The 21731-nt window shown below is 52.0% G+C and overlaps 2 protein-coding genes across 2 annotated transcripts in view; one reads left to right on the top strand and one right to left on the bottom strand.

Annotated features, from left to right (window-relative positions):
- Positions 1 to 13596, bottom strand: part of PUDP (pseudouridine 5'-phosphatase) — a 46340-nt gene extending 32744 nt beyond the window's left edge. The window contains exon 1 of the mRNA XM_033104875.1: positions 13473 to 13596. Coding sequence (XP_032960766.1) covers positions 13473 to 13542 — 70 coding nt within the window. The 5' untranslated portion in view covers positions 13543 to 13596. The remainder of the gene's footprint in view (positions 1 to 13472) is intronic.
- STS (steroid sulfatase) overlaps positions 13375 to 21731 on the top strand; it is a 146010-nt gene continuing 137653 nt past the window's right edge. Inside the window, exon 1 of the mRNA XM_033104872.1 lies at positions 13375 to 13503. Within this exon, the coding sequence (XP_032960763.1) occupies positions 13490 to 13503 (14 nt within the window). The 5' untranslated portion in view covers positions 13375 to 13489. The remainder of the gene's footprint in view (positions 13504 to 21731) is intronic.

The following is a 21731-nucleotide window of genomic DNA, read 5'->3' as shown; positions in this document are numbered from 1 at the left end:
CATCACGATTTTGTATGGATTTCCCTTCGCGACATAATTTTCAGTATTTGAAGAGAGCTCATGAAACCAGAAAAGAATTCTACCTTGCAGGTGGCACTTAGCCCAGGAATTATAGATTTTTACTTTGTTTCTTGTTTCAGAAAATATCATCAAGCCAGGTTTGGAAATACTTAAAAATGCAATAACTGTTACACACGCGTGTTTTGTTTTTTGGCTCTTTCTCCACCGGCCAATTTAAAATTTTCTTTGGCAATCTTTCTAAATCGCGCTAAATGTCTTGTAAATGTCGTGAACAAGTGATACTGTGACACTGCATTTTTAGGGCCTTAAAGCAACGGTTCGTAAGTGGGGGGTGACTCTGTCCATTGGGGGACATGAGAAACAAGACGTGTCTTTTTGTTTGTCCATCTTTCCTTCTCCTGATTTAAAAGACAACTGCACGCAGCAGTAATTATGAATCAGGGCACATGACGTGTAAGGATACTATCTTTAGGACACTGACAGCACAGTGGGCGGGGGTCGGGGGAGAGGTGCCACACAGGAGCAGTTTTGTGTACCACGAAATGGAGCTGGCGCTCACACAGACAAGCGCTGTAAGTTGTTAATTGTAATCCTCAGAGCAACAACTAAGGAAGTGACAAAATGCATACATAAGAAAAGAAATGACAAGAGAATTAAAGTGGTAAACAGGAAAATACCGAGTTAATGTAAAAGGAGAAAGCAATGGAGGAATAAAGGAAAAGACACCTAGGAAACACAGCACACAAGGCCATATGGAAATCCTGGCTTAGCAACACTGGCTTGCATGTGCAGTTGACCTTGAACAAGGTGGGTTTGATCGGTGTGGCTCCACTTACGTGCAGGTTTTTTTCAATAAATAATGTAAATGTTATTTTCTGTTCCTTATGATTTTCTTAATAGCTTTCCTCTCGGTTACTTTATTGTAAGAATAGAGTATATAATACATAGAATATATGAAATGTCTTAATTAACTGTATGTTATCAGTAAGGCTTCATTTTCCATTGCATTTGGGGGGGAGGGTTGGTGTCCCAACCCATGATTTGTCCAAGGGTCCACTGTAAATGGTTGAACACTCCGATTAAAAGGTAAAAATTGGCAGAGCGGATTAAAAACAACAAAAAGGTGAACCAACTATATATCCTGTCCACAAAACACACTTCAGACTGAAAGATGTAAAAAGGGTGGAAGTAAAAAGACTGGAAAAGCCGTCCCACGCAAAGAGCAACCAAAACAGAACCAGGCTGCTGTGTTGCACAGAGCAGGCTTAAGACAAACATGTTTACTAGAAACAACACGAAGAAATTTCCCAGAAACATGGTATCGTGACGAAGAGGTCATCCCCTCAAGACGACGCAGCGATGATAAACATGTGTGAACCTAGTAACAGAGCCCCGGGGACACATAACACGAAAACTGACAGAGCTGAGGGGAGAAGTGGCTGTTTGAGCAAGAGCAGCTGAACACTTCCGGAGCGCACTGCCAACAGTGCATGGAACAACTGGACTGGACACTACCAAGAAAACACAAGACTTGACTGGAAATGCTTCCCTACTGAAACACCATACGCCCAACTAGACGTCACAGACGTGCCATGGACCACGCCACGCGCATCTTCTCGAGCACACGTGGGACGTCCCGCGGGACTGACAACATGCTGCACCGCAGAGCCAGTCGCTGTCAATTGACAAAGGACTGAAATCATGCCGAGTGCTTCCCCACTCGACAGTTGAAGGAAATTAGAAATCAGCAGAAAACGTGGGAAATTCATAACCATGTGGAAATGAAACAACACACAGCTACCGATGGATTCAGCGGTCAAAGGGGACATCTCGAGGGGAATTAGAAGACACTTTGGGATGAATGAAAAGGAAAAGACACCATATGAACACCTATGGGATGCAAAGGAAGCCGTGATTGTGGGACGTGGGTGGCTATAAATGCCTACATTAAAAAAAGAGTGACAAGAGAGGTGAAGCACTGATGGATTCCAGGAGGAGAGCGGGGATCTGAGGAGGCGATGCCGGCAGCCTCCCTCCAGCAGCGGTAAAAGGCAGGGGACGGAGTGTCCCTGAGCCTCAGAGAAGGAAGCAGCCGCGCTGTATCCGAGCACCGCCTGCTGCCCTGCGATTCTGACCTCAGAAGTGCCCCAGCACACACCTGTGTGCTTAAGCCGCTGGGTTTGTGGCAACCTGTTCCGCAGCAGTGGAAACCTTGTATCACCGGAAACTTGCTCAACCGTCTGTTGTTCTTTTTTCCTGGTTGTACACTGACTCTCAAACAGATTTGGGAAAAAAAAAAAAAAAAGACAGGATGAATCTTTCTTGACTGTTCACGCACAAGTGCCCTAACAAGCAAAGGTGAATGAATGACAGCGAGGGACAGTTTACAGAACTGTGTGTGACAAGCTCCCTGAGGCCACCCAGCAGACGGGAAAGAACGCCACCGCCTCCCTCTGTCACTGCTGGGTCCTAATCACAGACGCATAAATCTGACTAATCACTGTTTTTGGACACATCGTGACACTTCCATTTACTGAACGCCAGTAATTTAAATTCTCAGATTTGTAAGCTACATAAACCACCACAGAGTTCTAGGTGGACGGGGCTTTGCCGTTCTCGGCGCGGTAGCTAAGCTGCCGTCCTAACAGTGGGTTTCCGAATGCCCCAGCCTCAGTGCTGAACCCATCGCCTTCCGCCTACTGGATGAAGGAAAACCACCTGTGTTCCATGACACGCAAGAAGGCTGTAAGGCCGTTTCCCCCCACCCAACCTGCAGAGCTTCCGGTACATTGCAGACCTCCGTCCGGCGGCCTCTCCTGTCGTCTCCCATTCCCACCTTGACGGCTGGTGTGTGGAACCCCCTGTGAGGCCTGCTGGGCTGCACGGCCTGCAGCGTATGCATTCGTGCAGGCAGCGCCAGAGATACTTCTCATGGAGAGCAACACAAGTCATTCTGACGCCTGGGGAACACGCTGAGAGGAAAGCAGGGGTGCACCGGGCTCCCGGCTGAAGCATACAGGCCAGCTCGTCACAGGCATGCTCTTTAGCTGCCGTGGGGGGTTTTGTTCACTTATTTTGCGGTGGGTGGGTGGGTGTGGGCAGAGGATTGTCGGAATCTCGACTCTGGAAAGATGACAAGATCAAGAGTCTAGAAACTTCTGCGCTAACCCTACTGGCTTCACCACTCAGAGGACAGCTCTGGCCATGCACTGTCTACAGTTTCCCTGTAATCTGTGAAATGTTGGTTCCGATTACTTGAGCCTTCCACGGTATCAAAAATTGTAAATCCCTGGGGGATCAGTCGCTAGTGCGGACATAGCAAGGTCCCACACACCGGGCGGCTCACACATCACACGTTTCCCTCTCCCGGTCCTGGAGGCTGGAGTCTGAGGACCAGGCGTCCCAGGGCTGGTCCCCCCGAGGCCTCTCTCCTGGGCGTGTGGACGGCCGTCTGCTCCCCGTGTCCTCACACGGCCGTCTGTCTGTGTGTGCCTGTGTGTCCTCATCTCCTCTCCTTATAAGGACACAGTCTTATTGGATCAGGACCCACCCTAGTGACCTCATGTCACCTTAGTCCCCTCTTTACAGACCCGTCTCCTAACACAGCTCCATCCTGAGGCCCTGGCGGTGACGGCTCCAACCTATGGATTTTGGGGAGATGCATTTCAATCTGTAACACTGGGGTGTAGATGGTCACCTACTCAAAGGCCACAGCAACCAATTAAAATTGTCCCTGGGTGTCTTGTGTTGTAGGGGGAGGGACTAAGACAATCACCCAGAAATAAGGAGGAGCACCCTTTTTCTAAAGTCCGTATGTTTACATAACATCCATGGGTTCGCACATGTCAGATTTGAACTCCACCCAGGATTTCTGCAGAGAACACAGAAGCAGTAAGGTGGGCTCCCCACTCCCCGGTACAGGACACCTCCCGGGTAGGGTACCTGGCCGTGCAGGAGGAGGCTGGCAACCCCAGTGGAGCTCACTCACCACGCTCCCCCACCCACCGTCTGCAGGGGCTCTGAGAGCTGAGGCATCAGAAGAGCCCCGTCCTGTTGCCGGGGGACACCTCACTGTAACTGAGCGCAGGTGCGAGGTCTCCGCCTCTATGACCAGGGAGAGGCGGCTCCTCAGACAGACGCAAGGCTGGCTTCCCGTCCCGTTCCGTGTCTGACTCCCGAGGGTCCACAGCCTCGGGCATCAGTCTCAGACAAGCAGGTGAGAGACCCCCAGTCCTGCTCGGGCGGCCCGTCACAGCCCGCCCAGGACGGCACGGCCCTGCCAAGTACAGCGCACGTGTGCAGAATCCCTGTCAGGTCCAGAGAGGGCCGCAGGGAGGTGGAAGGAGCTTTGGGTGGTTAAGAAAAGCAAAGCGTCCTGCACTGGCTGGGAGGGGAACGGTGCTCCCTCCGAGATGGGCACCCTCTCATGTCCCACAACCTTCCCAGAGGTGTTTAGGAGAGGAGAGGAGGGAGCCCACTGAGGAAGTGTGCGCGTGCCGTTGAGAATTTCATTACTTGTACTCTTTAATTGAATCTGGCCTCTTGGGACAACAATACTGTAAATAAACTTTTAAAGGCACACTGCAATGATTCATTTTCACGGTGATTCCAGAGGACACTATGGGAACTCGATTGGAACAGTCAGGAGAACTTGACGTTCATCGTTTTTATAAATGTCATTTATTAGGCTTAGAGTGATCACCGGCTCTTCAAAAACGTTCCATCTGTTAATTAAGTCGAGGGAAGGGATGAGCAGGGAACAAAATACAGTAGCTGAACGAGCTACTATAAATATGGCTGAACGGGCATGAAGACGTTCAAGTGGATAGAAAACATTTGCGAACAAATACTGTTATGACCCGTTGATAGCGGTGGATGAAACGTAGCAGATTTGCACACAGAGTTAGAGGAAGTTCAGTGTTGAGGGAACAGGTCCGTCCTTGAACCTGTAAGGTTAGGAGCTGGTAGGTTTCAAAGCCCAGGTGTACCTGGCGACCTGAGAAGGGCAGCCGTCCATCAGGGACGTGCCGTGCCCTGTGTGGCAGCCTCGCCAGGAGCGCAGGGCCAGAGCCGCGGTGCCCACCCGCTCGGCAGGCGCAGGAGCGGGGCCGTCGCCGCCTAGGGCAGACTCGGCCCCAGTGCCAAGCTGGCACCCAGACCCATTGGCGGTTTTCACTAAGAGGTGGGCAGGGACGTTTGGGACTCAGACAGCTCCGCGGGTACAGGCAGGTTTTCTGAACGTGGGTCTGTGGATCGCGCTTCTGTGTATAACATTCTGTCTGGGGGGGACCTGCGTTCCCATTATCCAAGGACCGCACACGTACATCCTTTCAGGCCCTTCGTTTACACGCTGGTGTTGGTGCAAATGCGTGATGACGTGACACAATGGAAACCAAAGGGCTGGGCCCAAGGTGACCTCTTCATGAGTAACCAAGAATGTCAGGTTGTATGTCCCCAGCACCAGCCCCCACCACCTCTTTTCTGTGACTGGCAACCGTTTGTGAAGCGTCATGGAGTGTCATTGCAGCTGGACTCTGAGCTCCTGCAGGTGAAGTGACACGTTGAGCATGGTTCTCCCAGGGGAACACAGGACAGAGTCCTCAGCCCTTGGCCCTTCTGCCAGACACTGCTTTGAACATAATTAGAGACAGCGAGAACATGCGAACGCCGTGCCAGGATGTAATTAGCCTGAGCCCACCATTTCCTGAAAGACGACTACCGCCACTCAAGGACCACAGGGCACACAGCAAACCACAGGCCTGCTTCTCTTCTACGTCCCACTCTCAGGCTGTCGGCACGGCACCGAAAACGGACGGGGGCCAGAAGGGAGGGGGGGGGCGCTCCGGGCTGCGCCGCAGCTTGGTCTTCCCACCGCGCCCTGTACTGGCTGCCCCTCCATTCAGATAGACAGGTGTCTGCTGATCGGGGGTCCTCTGCTGAGAAACACGCGTGTCTGGGCACTGCCCGGCTGCCCACACACACGCAGTGCCCAGGACCGACGGCAAGGGCAGCGGCCCCCCGCCAGGCTCCTGGTCACACACCCCGCCACAGCACGTCAGCAGCATCTTCTGCACCTAAGCATGCCCGACAGCGGCACCCCGGCGCTCAGGGTGGGCCCTCTCCTGTGGGCGGCTCCCTGGGCCGCCAGCCCACGTCCTCTTCCCGGCGCTCAAGGAAACTGGGTCAGCTCCGCAGATAAACAGATAAATGACAGTGTAGTGGGATGGAAGCGTCTGCTTCCCCGACGCACCCCGCTTCCCCCCACTGCACCCCGACTGCAGTCTGGGGAGCGCAGGGGGTATTTGGCCACGGCACACACCTGTGTCAGCACGTGGTGCTGTAAAAGCTTCAGCGCACGGCTGCACCAGCGTGTTCCCCGACCCTGCCCGTCTCTGTCCTCGAGAGCCCTCGTGGGCCCGTCCTGTCATGCCTTCCTTCCACTCCTTTTGAGCTGGGAGCTCTGTCCCCACACAAACTCTCCGCAGCAGACAGGGCCACCCACAGGCCGGCAGCACTCAGCCACGGGAACTGCCCCCGGGGGCGGCGACCTGCGCTGCTCAGACGACCCAGTGGACGACGTGACCTGGGGTTATCAGGCTGCTGTCATCCCAACAAGCTCAGCACAACTGGTCTAACGAGATGCTACTGAGATACAGCCGCAGCTTTCAGGAGGGAACCGGTCCACGGGCGGCAGCGGGCCGACCGGGGGTGACTCACCTGTTTGTGTGTGACCACGCATCCCAGACCGACAGCCGGCCGCCGCAGACACCGCGGGCACAGCTCAGGGTGACTGCATCTGCACCCACGCTCGTGCCCTGGGGACGTCCTCAGGGACCAGGTTACAGTCACCCTCTCTGTGGGACCCCAGAGCTCTGACTGCAATGCCAGCCGCGTGAGCAACCCAGTCCAACCGCCGCCAGCTCTGTCTGCTGAGCACTGAGAACCCCCGAGTGGCTGTGGGACGGGCGTGGGGCCGCCCCCCTCACTGCCCGGCAGGTGGTCGCTTCACCTCAGGGAGCCTGCACTCCCTCAGCGCAGGTGGGCACTGCAGGCCATGACGGGGTGCTGTCAGCCTCCTGGGGGTAAGGGACACGGTACAGGGACAACGCCCCCAACAGCGCTGGGCACACGTGAGGGGCTGCGAGAACTCCCAGTCGCTGCCAGCTGCGGACAGAGACTGCAAGCAGGTGGGACGGCACAGAAACGGCTGGGCAGCGTGCAGAACCGAGGAAGGCCCTGGAACGTCCGGGAGGGGACAGGCTGAGGAACAGAAGATGCCTGTCGCTTCAGCGCTGCCCTGGGCCTCTCGGGGAGGACGAGCTGGAGCCCTGGGAGGTGCTGGCGAAGCTCACGGGACAGGAGACAGAGCTCAGCACACGCAGAGCCTTCGGAGCAAGAGCCCGGGTGGAAGCTGAGTGCGAGAGAGAAGGGGGCCACGGCCAAGCGGCGGGGCCCCCACGTAGAAGAGGAGGGGAGGCCAAAGGGAGAGAAGAGGAACGGACGCTCGGTGCAGCCAATGACAGAGTCCCAAGGACACAGTGGGGGAGGGGCAAATGATGCAGAAAGTTCTAGAGCCCTAAGAAGAGGGCCTACTGCATCTGGCAGGAGCAAGTCACTGCTCCCTTGTCTGTGAGCTGTCGGGTGGACGGCAGCTTGTGGGGAGCGTAGAGAGGGCGATGACGGAGCCGGGGGATGTCACCTGCCTTTTCCAGAAGCTTGGCTCTCGGTGGGGACACAGATGCACAAGGTTGAGGCACTGCTTCTGTCCCTGTTAGAACCGAGGTGAGCTTTGCGCTGAGGTGAGGAGCAAACGAGGCAGCGGCAGCTAACATTCAGAAGGAAAGGAGCGAGCACTTCATCCCTGGGGTAGGCAGGCCCAGGAGCCCAGGCGAGGGGACGCGTCAGCTGGAACAGGAGGCCCATTTCATTCCGACGGGACAGACAGAAGAAACAATGCCTGCAGGTCCCTGTAAACGAACCCCACACTAGGGCACTGATGAAGACGAGTCTTACCGTACACCCTCAAATTCAGGACCGCGACCCTAGCCCCAGACCACTCGGTAGAAACGAAACGCAGGTGCACTGCGTTTATTCTTCAGGATTAGAGGTGCAATTAGATGAAAATGTGAAGTCCTTCAGGCAACTTCACAGAAATGATATCCGCTCACTAAGTGGAGATATTACTTTACTTGATCTAATAATAAACACTAATGCTATAAAGAAGGGCTGCATAATCCATTCAGGTGATTAAATCTGTTTCGCAAAACCATGTGAAACAGTGCAAAAGGACCTTGTATCACGTATCACCACGGTCTCTCATCTGATTGTTTTGCTAAAGCCAAGGGGAGAAAAGTTTCTTGAGCAGAAATGTCCAAGTGCTGCAATCATTACGTTTTCCTAAAAATTCTCGTGAGACGCCCTGAAGGCACTTTAAACCACAGGTTTAAACCACAGGTGTCTGCACCATAAAACCAAGCCGCCCCTCCCACTGTAAAAGAACTAAGTGCAGGTTTTCACGTATCAAATGCTGTACGTAGCAGTCGCTGCTATTCACGTACACCTGACTGTAGGAACTGAATTTGACAATGCACTCCATCCTGGTAGAACACTGTTGTACCTTCCAGCTACAGGCTGTGTACGCAGTGGCTTTCCAAACATCTCCTCCCGCGGTCCGACAGGTCACCTGGGCATGTACTATGTAATGAGTGCTTTTCGGAGGACGTTTCCTGGGGGTGTTATTTCCCTTGCTCTTTAACGCTACATTAAGTCTCCATCTACCCATGAAAGATGACAGAGCACAGCTGATACTTAAATTATAGTCGTGAAAAAGTCTCCAAGTAAACAGACAATAATCGGAACGACGAAAAGGACCAACACTGCGCAACACACAGCTTTTCAAAGGGAAGAAGGTCAGAGCCGAGGAAGAAGTGGGTGCCCGAGAAAGCATGAGGGCGGCTCCCCCACGACTATTCCCCGTGTGGGTGGCCACGACGCCGGATAAAAGCAGACTGTGAGGCAGAGGAACCAGGACACAGCGAGCACAGGCACTGCGTCCGTGCGCTGCCAGGAGTCCCGTGAATACGTTAGCCACGGGGCCCGCTAGACGCGCCTCCCGCGTATCTGCACAGCTATGCAACTGAGACGGCACTCCCTTCTCACTCATTCTAGAAACGGAGCAGCAGGGGTGGATGACGGACCACCACCTGGTTACAGGAAGGGGCGTAAGGCTGCCCGAGTTCAGGTCGAGCAGAAAGCAGCAGCACAGAGGGCTGAGCTTACCCGTTAGCCAAGCGGGGCCGTGACTGGATGGCTCTCTTATTGCGGAGGAATTCCCCAGACCCCACCGGACCTTTCTGGACCCCTCAGGTGAACACAGGTGTGTGACACGCCTAGGGGTGCTGCCACATTCCACACGCCTTTCCTTTCCCGCTTCTGTGCACAAGACTCCTGGATTCCAGGACAGTGGGAAGGCCGAAGCCAGGCGCCCCGGGCCCCTTCTGTGTGGGGGCTCCGCTCAGCCCAACGTGGAAGGAACCAAAGGTCACCGAGCAAGGTGAACCAAATCCCGCGTGTGTGCTGTTAGCTCCCTGGGAAGACAGAGGGGGAAAGACCACCCTGCCCCTGCTGCACAACCGGAAACAGGCCACAGGGCGCAGAGCAAAAGTGGGCGGTCGCCCAAAGGAACAGCTCGGAAGGACTGTCTCCCTCCAACCGGGATCTCTGCATAAGGAGCATCCCCAGGGAACCTTCATGCTGCCCTGCCTTCCCGAGAAAGGACCAAGGCTCTCTGCCAACGGACGGATTCAATCACATCAAGTGATAAAACCAGAGGACCCCGAAAAGCCCACCATCTCCACGTTTAAACCTCATATGGTATGTCTTACACGGAGTCAAAGGACAAAGCATGTTGCTTCTTCCAAAAATTAATCTAGGGCACACACTAGTATTATCTAAGGAAATGCTATTTCTGTCATCAGCTCTACGGATGTTTCAGGGTCTACAGAAATGAGCCGCGGTGAGGTGAGCAGGACAGTGTGAGACGGCATTCTGACCGGAGTGGACATGACTTTGAACTGGGTCAGTCAACCAGTGGCCTGCTGGGCTCAGAGGGCCCCAGCGTCCATGTCCCTGCAGGAGTTTATAGGGAGGGTACCCTAGGCCCCAAACAGGCACTTCCAAACTCTCAAGTGCAGTATTTGGCAAAGAAGGAGGTATGGCAGTGTGAGCGGGCAGAGAACAGGCCCTCTACTCGGTGACGTAGGGGCCACGTGTCACCCATTCAAATCCTGTCATCTGTGTGCATTTAAGGAGACGTGATAAATTGTAATCAACACTTTAAATACTACTCCCCTCACACAGCTACCTTCTTTTCTGTTCATTTTTAAAAGAGTTTTAAAAATAAGCTTATTTTGCTTGGCTGACTTTTTTAAGGATTCTAAATAATGGCTGAATCAGACACCTAGAAAACACATTTTACAGATACCAAAATCCCTAATTCTGAATATTCTTAATATCCCCCCTCCGTCTGGCCCCGTTACCAAGAGCAGACATCACGGGTTGCGCGCTCAGCTCTGGACCCATGCTGCCCAGTGTGGTAGCCAGCGGTAAAAGGTGGCTAGTCTGAGCTGAGAAGTGCAGTGACCGTGAAACACACATTTCAAAGACGAGGCACCAACAATGAATGTACAACAGCCCATGACTTTTTATACTGAGTATGTGCGGAATAACAGTATTTATTTGGGATGTTAGGCTAGAAAGAAAGGTACCGTGCAAGTTCATTTCTTCTGTATCCCTTTGCTGTTTTTTAAGGTTGCGACTAGAAAATGTCACACATGGTCCTGTTTCTACTAGTGCCGCGTTAGATAACACACTTCCTGGTCTTTTAAAGAGAATGGGCCCACCCCTCGTGCTATTAGTTTCAGTTACTTATGAAACTAGATAACTTCTCCACCCAGAGGCTGAGACACAGGCTAATATGCGCCGTCTTTCTTCTTCCTTCAAAACTTTGCCCTGGTTCACAAAATACCTCAGTCCCTTTTTCTTCTTCTCAGTGACCTCTGAGAGTCATAACGATTACCTACATCACAGCCGATTGTTACCACAAAGACAGAATCCAAAAGCGTCTCTTCTGTTTGAAGGGACAGCTAACACCCCCATACATGTCAACACCACAGGACAGCTCCCCGTTCTTGCCCTCATTGCTGCAGAAATCTCTGTCCGCGTACTTCCTCATTCCCCTCTGATTAAAGGAGCTTCATCTGTGCTTGGAGAATGTCCCATGCAAGTATCTGTTTTCAATTTCACTTCCCTGAGAATGGAGAATCATGTATAGCGTATCGGGGGCAACCATAACACAGAACTTCCCGTGGCAACGCATTCAAAATTTGGAAGAACAGACCTACTGCAAAAGAACTCACTATAAACTGATGCTGTATCACCATGCCAACAAACAGATATAGTTAAGAATTAGAGCAGGCGTAACTGGGTAGATTAAATGAGACAAACAAGCACATTCTGGAATGTAGCCTCATTAAAGCAAAACAAAAACAAAAAACAACAACAAAAAAATCAAAGGTGAATTTCTGACAAAGTTTTCTGCAAAAACAAGGGCAGGAAAGGAGAAAATGGGCAGGAAGTGGGGGAGGGGCACAGAGCTAGGTCTTATCTTGCCAAACGTTACTAATTCTTGGTTTCTGGCCAGTTCAGAGGCATGGGTAACAGTGCCAGGTGCTAAACCATTAAACTTGCCCTTAACTATCAAAGAGGAGACCTCGGCTGGGCACCACCTGTGCAGGTACTGCCCCATAAGCCACATGGATCCCTTCAGGGAATGGCTATGTGTGGAATCCAGAGTCCAGAGGAAGCATCAAGCTCATTTAGAGGCTTAATAAATTTAATTTTAATGAGACATCTTGGTTTGCATTAAAATTCATGAGACTCTCACAACAGGATCTCTGGACCTTTCATTGGAGGGTAAGGAGTTTGACAATTTAACTTCTTGACCACTGAGCAGGAAAATTCATGTCTACAAACTATACTTATGAATCCCAGAAGCTTTTTGAAATTGAGTCACGTCAGATTTAGTGGCTGCATACATTAGTTCTCTCCAATTACTGATCCTATGGGGATATTTTTTTTTTTTCCTGAGGAAGTCCTCTGTTTATCTCTCTGGGTTCATAAACAAAGACACATTTTTTTTTTCTGTGTGTTTGCCTTTAAAAAAAAAAATCAGCTCATTGCTAGTGAATCACCCAGCAATAAGATCAGCAGGGGACAAGGTCACACTCAGCATGTAGGATGAGCACATCATTTATATTTAGAATCAGATGGATCTGAAAGCATTTCTCAGCTCTGCTCCTTAGGAGCCGGGCGACCTCAGGCAAGTAACTTCCTCTGAGTTGCAGTGTTTCTGTTTTTAACTCAGGAACGCAAATATTTTCCCTGGACCTTGCACGGTTTTTTATGAGACGATTCAATACCTCGGCACACTGCCACCAGGTCAGTCGTGTACATAAAGCATGTGGACATTTTTAAAGTCCTAGGAAGCGTTCTGGAGGCCGTGAGGTCCGGCATTGGGGAACCCCCAGGGCAGGCCTCTCTGGAGTTATCAATTGAGCGTTTTCTTCTTTGAACTTTTCTTTGAACTCAGCTGGTGGAGGAAGTTCGGGCCCACCCCCAAAAAAGGCATGGGACCGTTCAAGGCACATACAAAACCACGACACAGCGTGCTTCCCAAACTTTCGGGCACTCGGGCTGAAACGCAGGTTCTGACCGGGCAGGTGCGGGCTGCATGCAGCCCGGGTGCAGCGCGGCCCGGCGGCTCCCAGGTGATGCCAAAGGTTGCCTGGTCATCCCGACCAGCAGGCCCCCGGGCAGGGCTGCCCCACCTCCGCAGCGCAGACATTTGGGGCTGGACAATGTGTGGTGCCGTGGGGCGGTCCCGTGCGTGCACTGCGGGAAGTTCGGCGGCAGCGGCCCTGGCCTCCACCCCCTGCATGACAGCAACTCCCCCCGCCAGCGAGGACACTCCAAAAGCCTGCAGCCCTCGGCGGCTGTCTGCAAAGCGGCAGCTGGAGGACCACTGCCCTGCAGGATGCTCCGGCCAGGGGCGTGCAGCGCGACGCCCGCGACGCCCTCAGCCGCGGGCCAGGCCGCCGGGGGTCCCAGGCCCCGAGCCACCGCCTGACGCCGACCTCCCGCCCGCGCGGGGGTCCCCGAGAGCCGCACCGCCGCGCGCCGGCCCCCACGCACTCTGCCCCACGCGCGGCGCGGCCACCGGAAGTAGGTGCCCCGAGCGGGGTCACGCCGGAGCCCCGCCGCCCCCGCCGCCCGCCCGCCCGCCCGCGGGTCCCGGACACGATCCCACCGCGGCCCTCGGGCCTCAGAGCCCGCGCTCCCTACGCGCCCCCTCCCCGGACGCCCCACGCGGGACGCGGACGCCGGCTACCCACCCAGGAGAAGGCCGTCCATGTCAAAGAGGAGGTGGGTGACCGGCCGCAGCTGGGGAATGGGCGCCGCCATGGTGCCGCCGTCTGGGCCAGGTGGGGGCGGGGAGGAGGCGCGCGCTCCCGCGGGGCGCCCCGGCCGGCGCACGCGCACTCCGGGCCGCCCCGCGCCTCCCCGGGCGCTCTGCGCACGCGCAGCCCGGGCCTCCTCGCGCCCGCGCTCGGCGCCGAGCCAGCGGCCGCGCGCTTGGAGCCTCCGTGCGCGCCCCAAGGCCCTCTCCGCATGCGCGTCCCGGGCCTCCGGCACAACCGCGCGCCTCGGGCTGTTCCGAGTGCGCGCCCTGGGCTGGTCCCGCGTCGGCGCACGTGCGCGCCTGGGCTGGCCCCTCTCTCGGGGCCTGAGTGTGCACGCCTCCCCCCGTTTGTGGCTGCTCGCTCGTGGGTCACGAAAGCCTTCACGAGTCAGCTAGACAAACAAGGAACTTTCGTTCAAGTAACAGGAAGGTCGGCTGCGCAGCGCCCACTGGAAACGACTGCAGTGTCTTGACTCCAGTTTTACATTTTCTAAGCAGGATGTCAATGGTTTTGTCCCGTGGTGGGATTTATCTATAGAATTTGGCTTTGTCCCTTGGCGTGCGTGGGGGAAGCGGTTAAACGGGTTATCACCACCTCTGCAGGCGTTATGCAGATTGAGGTTGCAGCCTGGAGTGGATCCCATACAGATGCAAAACGCTCTCCCAGGTCACGGGGCCTGGAACGCCAAAGTAGCTAAAACCATTGCAACTGCACAGTGGTGAACGGGGAAGGAAGCGGAATCCTTCCCCTTTGGCGGAAAGGAAGTGAAGGGAAAGAAAGCTTTCCAAAAGTCCGCACCTAAATTACACTCGTTTAATCAAATGCTACCAGAGGTCCACGTCTCAAAAGAGAAGATTTGGTGGCACCTTTACAAACCCTCTGTCTCAACACAGCGCCGCTCCCTTTGCAGTAGGAATATTTCTTTTCCTGGGAGTCCCCAAATGATGTACATGGTGTTGGATCTGCTGGCAGTTTCTGAGTGTGGGCCGGGATTCTGTCTCGTGAAGGCAAAGAATGGACACGCGGACCAGGGAGAGGCAAAAAGTTTTAAAATAGATAGTTTATTAGAGGCAGGAGAAGAGGTTGCAGCTCCCGAGCGGGAGGGGGGTCCCAAATGGGGGTGCCCAGTGACTGAGGCAAAAGCTCTTACTTTTATACCTTCCCTTGCCTGCTTGGGGAAGGGGGCTGGAGCCTTCTAAAAAAATTCATCTCTTGGGTTTGTCCTGTTTGCCCATCCTGAAGGGATTAAGGAACCAACCCATTCCTAGCTATCAGATCTGCTCCTCTGTCTGGCCAGAAGGGATTTGAGATTATCTATTAACCTCAAGGCATATTCCCATGTCTCTGTCCTCAAGTGAAGGAGACTTTCCAGGGCCTGGACTTTCAGGATGTGGCTGCTTTTTTCTGTATTCCACCAGGGACCCCCCCCCCCCGCCCCCGTCTACCTAACCAACAAACTAACTATCCTGTCTCACCTTCACACGTGTAAATGCGGGGGGACGCTTGGGGCCCCGCAGAGCTGAGTTCCCAGTCTGGGGGCAAATGCATAGCTCTCATTTGGAGAGGGGATGCTAGGAGTTAGGAGGGAATGCCCAGAGGAACAGATTGGACAAGGGGCTGTTGGGGGAGGCGTGCAGAGATACTCAGGTTGGAGTCACTGCAAACCACCAGGTAAATATGGTTTTAGTCACAAGGGGCCCCGGGTAGGTGGCTTTGTCTGACCCCGGGGGGATCCCTGCAGGAGCAAGCAGATCTGAAAGCCTCCTTGCCTGCATCTCCCTAGCATGGTGGTGTATGGCCTCCTAGCAACCTGTCCCCATCCCCCCAAGCCAGAATCTGATAGGAAAAGCACGTAATGCAAAGTCTAAAAATGTCTTGAAGTCATTAATTTCTTCTATCTCCTCTATGTTGGCTTGCTTTGAGTTTTCTGCCTTCTCCAACCTTTCTGAATGCAATGTGAAAACGCATTTTTCCCCCACTCGCAAAAATACAGTTTTGTCCCTTTTACTGTTCAGTATTAGCTGACATGGAAACTGGAGACCGAAGGAGTCCAGGGCTCCTGCTGCCTGCGCTGCTCGGCCAATAGACACAGGAGTTGAGTCATAGAATAAGCGTTTATTGTCAGAGCACCGGTGGTCCGAGAAGGCAGTGGGTTAACACCTCCAAAACCCGCCTTCCCATTCTCAGACCAGGCTGGGATGTTTAAGGGAAAATCTGGGCATTGCTCCAGAGGCTACGGGATGGTTCCGGGGGTCTGCATGGAGCCTTCCTTCTGGCGATGTGGCTCGCCAATGTGGTCGTCAACCCAGGAGCAGTGATGACAGTAACCTGGAAAGAATGCTAGGCCGTAAAGATTGTGATCTGCAAGCACAGGGGGCATTGGGACTAGAAAGCAAGCAGAAGTTTCAGGGTAATTATCGAAAGCAGGGAACTGGGACAGGGGACGTCCTAAGCTCAGGAACTGCAACAGGGGACACTCCAAGCCCAAACCACAGGGAATGTTGATCAGTTGTCAAGCTCTAGGGCGGGGAGAGGCGAGGTCTGTTTTGTGGGGGTCCCAACGGAGCCCTGTTTCAACGTTGCCTATGCACATTTCAGCATCAGGATAGGACCTTTGAAGAAGCAGAAATAAATTTGCGGAGACGTTAAAATGTGAGGGTGTATTTTCTGGTGACGTGAATTGTTCGTTGGGCAAGCTTGGATTCCACAAGTTGAGCACCGATAATGAGTAGTGAACTTCCGTGCCTCACTTTCCTGGTGTGGAAGATCGGGGCATTAAATGAGAGGAGGCCGGTCAAGCTCTTTGTACGAATAAATACTGATACAGGAGAGTTAGCTTGTCCCTAGGTAGACAGGGAGGTCCCTGGTGGAATAAACAAAGACAGCTGTATCCTAAAACTCCAGGTTTTGAAATCACTCCTTTGCTCCAGGACATAATGTAACAAGGCCTTGAGGTTAATCATAAAATTCCTTTTGGCCTGACAAATGGAGCAGATCTGATAGATAAAGAGTGGGTTACTTTGCTAATTCCTTTAGGATGGGCAAGCAGAATAAACCTGGTAGACGGATTTCATTAGAAGGCGCCAGTTCCCTTCTTCAAACAAGTTCCCTTCTTCAAACAGCTCCCCTTCCCCAAGCAGGTGAAGGAAGGTATAAAAGTAAGAGCTTTTGCCTCAGTCAGGGGGCACCGCCATTCGGGACCCCCCCTCCAACTCGGGAGCTGCAACCTCTTCTCCTGCCTCTAACAGACGATCCTCTTTTTAAAACTTTTTGCCTCTCCCTGGTCTGTGTGTCCATTCTTCGGCTTCACGAGACAGGATCCCGGCCCACACTCAGAAACTGCCGGCAGATCCAACCTCACCTCCATCACTTGGAGGAGGCAATTCATCAGCCAGTTACTGAGGGCATTCCCACCCATGTGTGTTAGGCTGCTGTAACAAATGTCAATGAAAAAAATCCAGCCTAAAAGAAAGTTTGTAAGAGTTTATTGGAGCCAAACTGATGACAATTGCCGGGAAGCAAAGTCTCAGTGGATTGAGAAAATACTCCAGAAAATGGTCGTTTTGCAACTTTCTTTATACATTAGAATCAAAGGAGGAAGGTTACATGAAATCTGTTGGTTGTAGATTAAGGGGGTGGGAGAAAGCAAAGCGGGGGGTGAGGGGGTATCACTGGGATTGGGTAAAAGTAAATTGGGGAGACAGGTACCTCTTTTACATCGGTGGGTACAGGATAGTAACATTTTACAGCACATAAAGATGGTATTTGGGGACCAAGATAACAATGAGAAATTATGTGGTTTCCCCGCTCTGGTGTGGTGGGTTGTGGCCCCTGGATGGTCTGGAAAAAGAGATTACTCTGACATTCCAAGGGTCTGTTATCTTAGATGCAAAAGGACAATAGACAGGCTCACTTAAGGTAAAGACTGACCTTTGTCAAGGAAGCTCCAGGCCAAGGATGTGACGTCCCGCCATGGCCCACCTGAGTTAGGAATTTTTATGTTCACGCCATCCTATGTGGTTATTTTCAGTCTCCCGAGCTTGTCAGGTTTCACATGTGGCCCCTTTTCCATCCACACAAAGGACCATAAACTGAGTGGCCTAAACGAGAGAAATGTAGAGCCTTGCGGTTCTGGCGGCCAGAACACTGAGAGCTAGCCATCTTCTCCCTCCATCTCCTCACACGGCCTTCTCTCTGTTCCTCTATTTCTGCGTCCTAATTTCCCTTTGTGTGAGGGCGCCAGTCATACCAGATCACCACCCATCCTTCCTAATGACCACATTTTAACTCCATTACCTATGTCCAGACCCTCCTTAGCTTCACATAAGGTCACTTCCTGAGGGGCTGGGAGGAAGGAGAGCAACATATGCAGAATTCGGTTGGTGCAAAAGTAATTGTGGTGTAAAAGGTTAAAAATTGCAAAAACCGCAATTGCCTTCGCAGCAACCTAATACTTGGGGGGACACAATGCATCACAGATTCAGTCCACGAACGTGGGTGGGGCACCTGCTGGATGGAGCCTTTGGAATTCTTGCTCCCCGTTTCTTTCCGTCGGAAGCCAATGACTATACCAACCAGAGAGTTACTTTTCTTTCCCACTGTGACATTACATTTCTGTTGATTCCGTCGATAAAAGGAGCGCTTGTAAAAGGGAAAAGCGCCAGGACGAAGAATTTGAAATTGCAGAGACAGTGTGGGAGCTTATATTATAGTTGGTTTCTGTGTCAGAGGTAGTTGAAGCCCTAGAGAAAGCCTCAGGGAGCTGCCTGGGTTTGGAAGCCGCCTGGAGATTGGTTGAGAAACTAAGCAAGCGCATAGACAGACGCAGGGGATGAACATGGCAGGGGTTCTGGGACAGAGACCCTTGGAAACGACCCCTGCCCCCCCCCAGCACCCCCAGCCCCCCACACTGTTTCAGTCACTGTGCAGCTCCAGGTATGGCTCTTGTCAGAGAAACTGGCTTATTCACTTACAGGAACCAGGGTGCTGGCAGGGCATCTCCCCTTCACTGGGACCGTACTGGCAAAGCCTCCTGGCACTCAAGGAAGAGCTGCATTGGGGAACCTGGTGTGCCTCTGCTCCCCAAAGATGAGAAGACACACTTTACATCATTTCTAACTCATTTTCCACACTCTTCAGAAACGTGTCTGGCATAAGAATGACAACAGGCCTACACTTGAAAAAACAAACCTGAGTGCTCTCCTGCTCCTTTGCCATCAGCTAGACTGGAAAACCATGAGAATGTGTGTCTTTTCCAGTGGGTTCTATGTAAGTTACTAGATGCTCCTTAGCGTTTCGTGCTTCATTTGACAGTCAAAATGGGCAGCTACAAAGAGAGAGGATGGGTTTCTTTCCATGAGTGACAATTTAGTTTTGCAAAATTGTGGTTTCCCCGTGAGACAGACGATAGCTTGCTTTTCCTGACAACTTTAAATGTAGTAGAGAAGATCCAGTCACCTGTAGTCGAGGGATGTCAGAAGCCCCTTAACCACTGATAGGACAAATAAAAAAGGTTGATTCTTTCTTACACAATGTATCGATGGAAACGTGCCATTGACTGTAAGACAAAAACATGCCTAGGCACAGACATAGACGCCTATAGATAGATTCCACTCTCTCTACAGTCTTAGCTGATTTCAGCTCTCTCACTTTGCTGCCTGGCTTCTTCCATCTGTGTGTTTGCTTTGTATGTTGCATTTGGAAAGCGGCTTTAGATCAGGTTACTTTTGGAACCAGTCCCAGCCCTGCAGTTCAGCTCAGAGGCCCTGATCTCCTTTCCTCCCTTCCTTTCTCCCTCCCTCCCGTTCTCCCTCTCTGTCTTCCTTTCTTCTTTCCCTGTTAATGTTTTGGGTCTGGCTCAATCCTCTGGCATAACCCCCTCCCTCCAGGACCCGTCAGGGACAGTCCTGTGCCCATGGCAGACATCCGTGGAGACCTTGCTGTCCTGGGTCTCTTCTGTCTTTCCCCAAAGTGGCAAGCGGGGGTACCCCAGGCCAGCCACCCACAGAGTAGCTGTTTGGCCTCACTTGGCCCAGCACTGTCTTTAAGCCACGACTCTCCCAAGTGCTGCTAATAAGACCTCTGGCCCAGGTGGTAGCCCTGATGCCTTGGGGACTCATACATAAGCTGTCCAGGGCCCCCTCCCCCCCACGCCGAAGCAGTCATTCAGGCCAGGTGTTGAGAGTCCAGTATACAGAGTGATGAGTCGTCTGTGGTTTAAACTGGCTTTTGGTTTCCTAACAACCTCAGCGATAGCCAGACTGGATCACTTGCTTCACTCTCTCCCAGACCTGCAAACCTGCCTTGTAATTAATCTTATTATATAAAGGAGGAAATGGAGCTTGGGAGAAACACAGTACATTGCCCCAGGTGACACACCTGAGAAGGAAGAGGGCGGTGACACTGGTAACCTGGGCTGGCATCCTCTAAAAGAACTAACAAGCAGAGTTGTCTGTGCATTCGTCTTTATGTGTTTGAAACTCCTTACGCTGTATATAAGTGATGAAAACCAAAACCCTCATACATAACCGATGTGAAGATCAACAACACTTATGGTTGTACCAAAAAAGAAAAAAAAAAAGGAAAAGGAAAAAAATTATGCAGACCGTCAGCAAAAAAAAAAAAAGGAAAATTACAAAAAACAAAAACAAAAGAAAAAAACGATAAGAAAAAAGGGCATTGTGAAAACTAAACAAGAAGATACAATGTTTTTCTGCTGCAGTTTGGATGTCAGGAATGCCCAGTGCCATAATGGCAGCAACAGTTTGGGACAGTGACGTTCTTTATTCCAGCAGCTCTTATCCAGTCCTGGAGACTCAGGCTTTCTCCTTTGTTCACCCGCACCCCTGTATTGCCTGTAGAGCAGATAGCAAGTGGGAGTGAAAGCCAGCTGGTGACCTCCTCCTCTTCCTCCCCAAGGTAACACCATGGCAGAAACGGGTGTGCCTGGTCTCCCGCCTCATTCCACAGCCAGGTGTGTTCACAAGCCACTGGACAGTACTCAAACCCACCTTCCTGTGGTCACAGGTGCTCCTTTCATTTGTATTTTTAACACAACATTTCCCAAATGTGTCATGCACATTGTTTAAAGAGAAAGTCCTATCTGTTACCTTCCCATCACGTTGGGCTCTCTAAACACACTTCCAGAAATGCCAGACGAATGCTCTCTGAGCGGGTTCCCCTGGGATTCTCCGGTCCTGCTTAACCAGCGAGCCAGGGTGGGGTCTGAGCCGGGAACTGTGATTCCCAGTGCGTGAAGACTACAGAGGAATTTACGTAGGAAACAGCACAGAGTGAGAATCTTAAGTAGCGTTCCTAGTCTTAGGAGGAATGGCGCTTGTGTGTCTACATGCATATCCAGAGAGACACAGATACCCAAAGAGATGGTATGTAAAGTATTTGTGTGCGTGATTTTTAAGAAACTTGAGGAAGTGTCTTTATATAAAATGTAATATATCCAACTTACAATATTATGTGTGTGCAACTGCGTATGTAATTGCATGGGTCTGAGAGTCATATAATAGGTTAAGCGACGTAGATGGATCAAACAGGTACTTTGATAAATGTAATTTGTTTTTTTGTGGGCACATTTCAGTTGGATGTATTTGTTGCCTACCATTGTATTAAGGTACACAAGTAACATTTAAGAAGCATATACCGGGGGTGCCAAAAAAAATGTATACAAGTGGACACTTTGGTCAACGTGGCTCAAGCAGTAGTTTGCCGTCATCAGAAGTGTCTGGACGCTGATGGTAACCTCTTGTCATTGCAGGTCACCCATGACTTGGATTCCTCTTTTGTTATCAGTATGTATTGAGTATTACAATTTTTAATACAGTGTTTTCCTTTCTTAAAATGTGTATACATTTTTTTGGCACCCTCTGTATTTCAACTCCCCTTTCTAGGGCTATGGAAACTACTCTGAAAGCACCTCAGATAATCAGTGCCCACGAGTCCTTCCTCCTGGAGTAAACCAGATCGCCACTTAGAGGGAGATAATTTACTAGGACTTAGTGCCCGATAATTGAAAAGCAGGAGCCACCCAAGACACATCCCGACACTACTCAGAATTCTCCGTCTTCCTCCATGGGTGGGACCGCATCCACCTTAGCTCATGGAGGAAGAGTCTGTGAGGGGCCGTGCCTTGTGTTTTCGCCCTCTGCTGCCCCATACCTTCATCGTAATCAGCAG

Source organism: Rhinolophus ferrumequinum, chromosome X (genome assembly GCF_004115265.2).
Source record: "Rhinolophus ferrumequinum isolate MPI-CBG mRhiFer1 chromosome X, mRhiFer1_v1.p, whole genome shotgun sequence".
NCBI lineage: Eukaryota > Metazoa > Chordata > Mammalia > Chiroptera > Rhinolophidae > Rhinolophus > Rhinolophus ferrumequinum.
The sequence above is the reverse complement of the archived record's forward strand: the minus strand, read 5'-3'. Positions and strand labels throughout refer to the sequence as shown.